Source organism: Quercus robur, chromosome 5 (assembly GCF_932294415.1).
Source record: "Quercus robur chromosome 5, dhQueRobu3.1, whole genome shotgun sequence".
Lineage (NCBI taxonomy): Eukaryota > Viridiplantae > Streptophyta > Magnoliopsida > Fagales > Fagaceae > Quercus > Quercus robur.
Window position 1 is genome coordinate 28,817,807 of NC_065538.1, and position 9,406 is coordinate 28,827,212.

The window sequence follows — 9,406 nt, forward strand, 5'->3', positions numbered from 1 at the left end:
AGGTTTCTCCTACATTTTTCAGTCCGAAGGGCATTACCTTATAGCAATATAGCCCTTGGCTTGTGATGAAAGCAGTTTTCTCTTAGTCTTCTTTGGCCATTTTTATCTAATTGTATCCCGAGAACGCATCCATGAACGCTAGTAACTTATGCCCTGCTGTAGAGTCCACTAGCTGGTCTATTCTTGGCAGAGGGAAACTGTCTTTTGGGCAAGCTTTGTTCAAGTCCGTGAAGTCTACGCACATCCTCCATTTTCCATTTGCATTCTTCACTAGGACGACATTGGCGAGCCAATCTGGGTAATAAACTTCTCAAATAAAGCCTACTGACAATAGCTTGTTAACCTTGTCTGTAATTGCTTGATTCCATTTTGGAGCGAAGACTCGTCATCTTTGCTAGACGGGCTTCTTCTCGGGGTCCACATTTAGCTTGTGTTCGATGACCTTTGGGGATATACCTAGCATGTTCTCGTGGCTTCATGTGAAGACATACAGGTTCTCTTTAAGGAATTGGACAAGTATCATCTTTATATCGAGACTCAATGTCATCCATATCCTGGTCATCTTTGCTGTTTCTCCTTCAACCAGCTTCATTGTCTCTAGGGCTTCCACTTTATCTTCTTCCTTCTCCTCGATCATCTATGTATGGCTCTCTTTGGCAGCTAGCACGGCCTGATAACATTCCCTAGCTAGTACTTGATCTCCTTTTACCTCGCCCACACCGTTTTCTGTTGGGAACTTTACCTTCAAGCAATAGGTGGACGTGGCTGCTTTCCAGCAGTTGAGCGTGGGTCTCCCAATGATCACATTGTAAGATGAAGCACAATCTATCACCAAGAAGTCCAATTGACGAGTCAACTGCTTCGGGTGAGTCCCCACTGTAACCGTCAATGTCACTACACCTTTGGGATATACTCTATCTCCACTGAAGCTAACGAGGGGGGAGTCAAATGGGCGCAACCTTCCTGGATCCAGCTTCACCTGCTGAAAAGCAAAGAGGTAGATGATGTCTGCAGAGCCTCCATTGTCCATAAGGATTCTCCTGGTATTGAATCCTTCTATCGTGAGCATTATTACCAGGGGGTCGTCATGAAGCTGCTTTACTCATCTAGCATCCTCTTTCGAAAAAATCATGTCTTGGTCCGTCCGTCTTTGCTTGAGTGGGGGTATTCTATGAACGCTGTTCATTTGCCTCTAGCATGCTTTCTTGAGGGATTTGAATGACCCACCTGCGAATGGGCCACTATGATCGTTTTTATCTCCTCGATCACACTTGGCAAATGCTGGGACATGTGATCCTCATCCCTGGGTGAAGATTCGTGTTGGTTTTTGTTGTCGTGTCTGAACCTACTGGAATTCCCCTTTTTCACATACTTCTGCAGTTTCCCTTTTCGTATAAGTTCCTCTATCTACTCTTTTAGGTCCCCACAATCCTTTGTGTAGTGGCTGTGATCCTTATGGAACCGACAATACTTCTTTTTGTTGCCCACGTTGGGTGACAAATGTAATGGCCTTGGCCATTTGAGGTAGTGCTCATCCTTAATTTGCGCCAAATTTTGTCAACATGTATAACTAAAGGAGTGAATTTTATTGTTCGAGTAGTTTTTTCATCTTTCCTTTTACTTTCGTCACTAGTCTGATGATCTGGGCGCTTCCTTTTTCGTCCTTTACGATCGTCTTCCTGCCTTCCCTTGTCTCCTATCTTTTCCTCATCCTTTATGGCGGCTAAAGCATCTTCAGCGTTGATGTACTTCTGTTCCTTCAGGAGCATCTTTGCCATCGTCTTAGGAGGATTCTTCGCGAGTGAAACCACAAACTCTCTGGACTTCAAACCAGCTTTAAAGGTTGTCAACTACACCTTTTCATCAGCTTCGTCTACCTCCAGAGTCTTCAAAGTAAAGCATTTCATGTACGACCTCAAGGTCTCTTTTTCTCCTTATCTAATGGTGAGTAAGTGGTCTGCTGGCCTCTTCGGGCGTTGTCCCCCGACAAAGTGGCGCAAAAAGGCGTTGCCCAACTGCTCGAAGCTGTCGATGGACGATGTTGGTAACTTTGTGAACCATTCCCGTGCAACTCCTTTGAGAGTGGTGGGGAAGGAACGATACAGTATTTCGTCAGGAGGCTGTTGAAGGCCAAATGTCGTCTTGAAGGTGTTGAGGTGGTCCAGGGGGTCCTTAAGTCCATCAAATGGCTCAAGCTAAGGCAATCGAAATTTTGACGGCACAGGGCATTCCAAGACTGACATGGTGAAAGGTGAATTTGTTGTCCTGACCATTCTATCTAGGCTTTGGTCTATTTTCCCCCTAATGGCGTTCCTCAGCTCGTCCATCTCCTTTCCCATCTCCCAGAGGAGATCTGAGTTTGGTTCTTCTAGAGTAGTTGGTCCTCAACAGTCCTCTTAATTCTGTCTGGTGAGCTTTTCAATGCTAGCTACAAGAGCCTGGACTTGCAAGGCTAATGCTGCAGAATCCTGGTTGGACTCCGTTTGAATGTAGAAGTTAATTGGAAACTCCGCTTTTGAATCTAAGTACAAAAATGTCGTTCCCACAAATGGAAACTGGTGAAGTGCAAATCGTCAGTATTTGTAAGTGCGTCCAGATGGAGCTGAGTCCTCGTCTGCGTCTTTGCAAATATGGTAAGATGGCTCCCTTGAGGTGGTCACTGGTGTGGTGCCTACCACAACATCTCCGATGCCAAAGTCAGTATAAGGAAGCCTTTAGAGAATAACACAAAATATCATAGTAACTATGAGTGCTTTTTGGTGTAACTATGTACCTTGTGTTGGTACTGTGAGGGCTTTATATATGTTTCCACAGCTACTAGCCATTGTGGCTGTTATTGTGGTTTGAATGCCTCTCTTGGTAACACTTCATGCTCAGTAATGTGGGCTTTGATGGGCTTCCAACGGTTTTTATAGCTGGTCTTGTAACCGACCATGTCATTATTGACTACATTGAATGGCTTCATTACTTTCGTCAATGACGTGGATATATCGACGGAGATATTTGATTAGCTCGTCTGAGAGAACGGTCTCGTCGGTCTTGATGAGATCATCCAGGGAAGTTGAGCTCATCAGTCCCAGCAACCACCATTCACAATTTATCACTTTAGCAAATTATGGAAAAAAATAAAGTTGTTATTAAACCTATTCTTAATTTATATGTGCAATTCTAGTTATCTTATCGCTATTTATAAGGGGTAGAACCCATCAATTTTCCCCTCACCTATATTTCTATTTAGGAAGGAAAGTAATGGTCATGACTATGGAACCAACAATTTATAGATTAATATTGGATCCAAACAAGTACCGAATCTTCTATTAGATAATTAAATGAAATAGAGAAGAACTAAAAATAATAATTACTCATGTCAACTAAAAATAAAGGGAAGATGGAAAAGTTTTGCTAGAAACTTGGGAGTGGATGATTCTAAGTACAAAATCCTCGTAATAACCACTGTAAGGTCAAAGGGACCGGTTGAACAACATGGTTATGTGGTCATACGTGATTCAATCCTGCACTAACATATTTCATTTACTTTTTATAGATCAACTTTCAAAATAGGTAGTTGAACTTAGAACCAATCACATCCCAACTCTTCTCTATATAACCATAGTCCAATAGCTACAAGTTTCTCAAAAACACAAAAAAGAAGAAGCCCAATAGCTAGATTGAACACACCTATTCAAAAACATAAAATTTATCTGAAAAGAAAACATTATAGTGAAAACATGAATCCCATTTCAAGCCTCGCCTTTGTGCTTCTTTTGACTGTCTTTCCAACCCAAATTCTTTGCCAGACGCCCTTGATTGAACAAGCTTGTGGTTACACCATTTACAAGGTTCAGTGCCTAGAAACTCTTCTAGCGGACCCTGGTTCCAAAAAAGCTACAACTCTCAAGGAGATAGCCGTAATTTCATCAAGTCATACAGAGAATAAAGCTAACGAAATATATACCCAATTCACCAATCTGAAAAATTCAACAGCGGAGGGGGACTTGAAGCAAGCCCTAAGCAGATGCTCTGAATACTATTTATCTGTAGGTGACATACTTTTTTCTGCGAACTTTTCCTTGAAATATAGCAACTATAAACGTGTTAAAGAAGAGATGACAAAGGCCACGGTCGATAGAGAAATGTGTGACCAAGCTTTCGAGGGTAAACCCTTCAAGTCTCCATTATCTGAAGCGACTACCAAACTTAGCCAGATGCAGAACAATGCAGAATCCATTATCAATCAGCTTAAGCCTTGATTCCACGTTGATATGAATAAAATTTCCAAGAATCAAGTTGGTGCTCAGCTATCTTCGTGTTGCCAAGTTTTTAGTTACCAAACAAATTAAATAGAAGTCCCATATTCTATAAAGTATCAATAATTGATACAATTCAATACATCTTATTATTATCTTATTTCATGTTTTTTTTTCATCAGCGCATAGCACAAGCAATGCATGCTTCTTAAGGCCCTAACACAACCAATATTAGCTGCAATAGAATGCATGTTATTTCTTAGGTCTAATGCAACGTACCTCTAGCTTAGACATTATAGAATTTTTTTTTTTTTTTTGAGAAACGACATTATAGAATTGAAAAAATACGAAAAGGAGAATTTAATGCAATCTCAATAAAAATAAAAATAAAAGGAGCCCAAAATGTTGGTGCACTAGTGACTAGCCACTGGCTTGAATGAATCACATCCAACATTCACTTCAACAGGTCAGACTTTACCACACACACCCAGTAGAAATGATTCATTTCACATCCATAACATCTTTTTTATTGGGCATTGCAGCGTTGACAACTTCAATCTTGAGAGTGACATTAGAATTTTTTTTTTGGGGTGCGCGTGGATGTGCATAGTGTTGAAACACAAATTGAGATTGAATGAATTAAAAAAAAAAAAAAATTTAAAAAAAGTCTTAAAGAGTTAAAAAGTTAAAGTTTAAAAATAAGATGGTAAAAGTTAATGTGAGATGAATTAGTAGTATTGCACTCCATATTTGCCTCTTCTTAAAATTCGTTCCGAAAAATATTGCAATGTGAGAATGGTGCATTGTGGTATAAGATGAAGAATTTGAAGTATTTTAGAAGATTAATGAGCCTGATGGCATTCTAATTCATTTAGGTTATATAATCTTGTCCCAAATAAGTTTGTCACATACAAAATGAGTGCAATGCACATTGTTAGCGCAAAATTTCCACAAATTTCTAATTCCATGGGGGTTTGGCTTACCTCCAGTATTTTTTTAATTGAACATGTTTTTTTGTTTTAAATATACAATAACAAGTGATAGTGAGTTTTAATTTCCACATTTTATTTAGTTAATGGGTGATGTGACCATTTTTTATTAAAACAAAAAGAGATTTTTTTTAAAAAAAAAAGTACTGGAGATAAGCTAAACCTATTTTATGGGGTCTAAAATATTAATACGGCTTAATTGGTGTTTAATGCATTTAGACCCCCATCATATTTACTTAGGCTTTTGCACTTAAATCCAACAATAATTGGGACATGACAAGCAGGAAATCTCTATTTTGCCATTCTTTGATTCTTGCATAGCCTTCTGGTTAGGCTATTTTATTTTTTAATTTATGAAAGTCTTTTGGCTTCTTTCAAAAGCTCCTATCTACTTCCATTCAACTTCCACTTCTACAAAAATAACTATATAATTCTTTTTACTAGTAATTTACACACACACTCATTGAATCTTAAATCAACAATTTAAATTCAAATTTTAACCATCCATGAATAACTGGGATTTGGCGAATCCATGTACCAATATGTGCTTCTCAATAATAATGAAATAACTGTAAAGAAATAGATATTCAAGCAGAAATTCATACTTAATAAAGCAACCTTGAAGATCATATGACAAGGTCTATTCAACCACCAAGCTTAGTGCCACTAGAGGTGACAGATTGAAATCCTAATGAACCCATAGAAATAGTGCACAAATTACTAACAGAATTTATTTGAACTTCTTAATGAAGTCATAGATGTGAGAACCGATTTCCTCTACTCTTTCTTGGTTGATGAAGTGACCCACCCCTTCCATCACAACAGCTTCCTCCAAAAATGGCACATCTTTCTTGAAATCACCATTGTGTATGTATTCCTTTGTCCCCAAGGTGGTGTACACCATGTTCAAATCTCCCACTATGAACTTCACAGGTACCTTCACTTGCACTCTGGTCCATTTTTCTGTGACCTCCAAGTTTCTGCAATAATCAGAAGCAATTATCAAACGTTTGTCATATGAATATCAAAGTACTAGGACATTTAATGTTAAGGAAGGCCAAGATTTAAGTTTTCATGCTTATATTTGATGTGAGCCCAAGATTTTGGTTCTTTTGTTGATTAAAAACGAGCTTGGTTAGCGTCCTGGAAGAGGATCAACTCCATTTGAAATGAATAAATCTCATGTTTCATATTAAATATTACAAATCTAAGATATAGTCATTTTAAAAAACATGACTCTCTATACATAGTTGGATTTAAGAATTAAAACCTTAAACTTGAAATGGGCACCTAGAATTTGTTAAATATCAAGTCTTAAGCATAAGAAATGTTTTGATATTTAGATTTTGAAACATTTTCATTAAAGTTTGTAACATACTAGTCAATTGCTGGGTAGTAGTTCAATCCTACAGTGAAGCCTTTCTGGTAAAAATTTTTGACATAATAAGTAAGCTCTTCTTCTGAAAGCCAAGAGGGCAAGGAAATTGAAGCATTGGTATAGATTCCAAATGCATTTCCTTGAGGGAAGCAGGGTGGACCAGGTTTTCGAATTAAGAAAATGGTCTTGAGTACATTTGCTGTACCTAATTCAGAAATCTCAGCTTCAATTTCTCCTGGTGCCTGCAACACATATGGAAATATCAAAGTAAAATTGGGTGGCGATATAAGATATTAATTACCAAGTTTTGGTTTTCAATTTTTAGAGTCCAAGATTAGCCTCTTATAACTTGGAATGTAACGTGTACTAAAGTCTAAGCCTAAAAATCTTGAGCAAGAATCATAGCAAAGCAAATAATTATAATGTGACTTAGAGAACCTTTGCTCAAATCAAACAAGCATGCTTACCAAACTGTTTTAGCTGTTTCATAGAAACTAGGTACCAAAGAGGTAAATGGGATTAAACAAATAAGATTTTATACTAAAACATGATCATTTAAGCATACAAGAAGCCAACTCTGGTTATGTTAACAAAACAGGAACCTAAAATCTGCATATGTAGTAGTCATCTCCAAAGAAACCTCACATTCTATCCATTGGCTTCATCTGTGGACACCTTGGTGTGAATGGAACACTAAGGCACACAAATGCCTTCACTCTTTCAGGCTTAAACAAGCACACAAGTACCAACCCCTGATGGCTCCCTAATCATGTGCCACAAGAAACACTTGCTCCACACCCAGAGAGTCAATGAGAGCAACAAGGTCATTGACAATGTGATCACAAGTGTAGCTGGTGATGGAAGTTAGTGCTTCAGTGTCACCGAAGCCCCAGAGATCTGGTGCTACGACATGGTATCCAAGTGAGCTCAAAGCATGAATCTGGTGGCGCTAGGAGTACCAAAGCTCAGGGAAGACATGGAGGAATAGTACTACCGGGCCTTGTCCTTTTTTTGCTATGTGCATTTTGATGCCATTGGCTCTTACAATCCTATGATCAATCCCCTCCATGCCTGTCTCTCTGTCTAAGAAGTAAAAACTCTTATTGTCTCTATGCTCTTTCTTATGAGATTAACTGCTTAAGCTTCTTGTTCTTGGGGTGGTGGTAGTGGCTAGCTAGTGGATTTAAAGAGAGGTGTTATGACCAGTACAGGAGTTAATGCAGAGCATAAAAGAGTTGAGTCTCTAATTAAATCCACTAACAAACTCTTTTTATTTTTGCAATTTGTTGTTGGCAAATTATTTTTACATAAGCCTACCACTAAAGGCATGTTTAGTACACTGAATGAAGTTTACGACAAGAACTCTAATATTTATTATTGAGAATAAAATGTGTTGTAATAGAATAACTAAATCTATTCATAAGTTTGGTTATGAGTTGTAACATTAGAATATAACTTAAGATTTATTTTATGAAATATCTTACTCAAACAATTATATTTCTTTAAAAAAAATTTTTTTTTTTTTAATTGAGAGAGAAATGAATTATTTTTTTATGATTTTTTATTTTTATAATTGTTACTTGTATATGGCAAGTTTGTTAATTTTAATATATATTAATTTTAGAAATTATTGCAGTTGCTAAAGAATAGCTACTACAAAGTTTTTAAAGAACAATAGCTATTCCTCATTTTGAAAAATAGCTATTCATAAGGAATGACTATTTCATATAGTGTAAAAATAACTAACTAAAGAATAGCTAAACCATATGAATAATTATTACATTATGTATGGGGCGTTTTGGGGTCTTGGGTATGATTGGGTTCAAACCCAATAAGCCCTATACAATGAATTTGTAGAGAGTGGGTTGGAAAACGATGCTCTAATGAATGGGACAACAATTAGCTTAGGTTTTCTTAACAATCAAATAGATATGGACTGGGTTTTTATGAATAAATTTATCCTTGGCACAATCCGAGGAGGTCTGTTCTCGTATATATTGATTTAAAAAAGGTTACACAAATGGTTCAAACTGCTACAGTGCTTTCTCTTACAAATTTCTGATCCCCTTTCTTAGGATCTCCATCTCGTTTTATACCATCCTCCCTTATCATCTCCACCTTCCACGCGTAGATCAAATCCTTGGAGTTGGTTTTCATCCCATCAACCCCTTCCTAAAGTCTTTGGGTAGTAGCTATAATGCTGAAAATCACCGTTCAAGGATCACTTCTTCATTAATGTGGCCAGAGAGTTAGCCAAGGTGCATTCAATGTGGTGGTAGCAGCTTTTTCTTAGATATTTGTAACTTCCTTCTATCCTGTTCCTTCCTAATGTTTTATCTTTATCTGTAGAACAGTCTGGAAGGTTGCTCATGATGGCAGACTGCATCCCCTGACCTCGGCTTTGCTCCTTCAAGGTGACGTTCCTCCTCGGACCTCTTCTGGGTGATCATGATTAGATTTTACCTCTCCACCTTCTACCATGGGTCCTTACGTTACTATTTACTCATACTCGAACCACTAAGGTCCTCAGATTGGGCCCCAAGCCCAATACATATGTGGACATGTATTCTTGGGCTTTCCGCCCCTACAATAGCCCCTCAAAATTCTGCTTTCTGGCTCTTTGGGAAGGAATGAGGATTTTGATGTTCTCAAGATCGCCCCGAGCTTATCACGTCTTACTTTTTGACTGGGCAGGCACCTTTTTAATTGCCCAAGGCACGCTCCTAATGCTTCGGCATCCGAGACATGCATTCATTAAATTTTTACAGCTCCATGTCTCCCACGTTCTATGG

At 38.1% G+C, this 9,406-nt stretch overlaps 1 protein-coding gene and 1 pseudogene across 1 annotated transcript; one reads left to right on the forward strand and one right to left on the reverse strand.

The window, feature by feature from the left end:
• Nucleotides 1-3,728: 3,728 nt before the first annotated feature.
• LOC126728065 (uncharacterized) lies at nt 3,729-4,250 on the forward strand. Its single transcript, XM_050433942.1, has one exon. It carries the CDS (start codon nt 3,729-3,731, stop codon nt 4,248-4,250), a length of 522 nt encoding a protein of 173 aa, XP_050289899.1.
• Nucleotides 4,251-5,966: 1,716 nt separating this feature from the next.
• Nucleotides 5,967-7,683, reverse strand: LOC126728066 (uncharacterized; annotated as a pseudogene).
• Between the last annotated feature and the right edge of the window lie 1,723 nt (nt 7,684-9,406).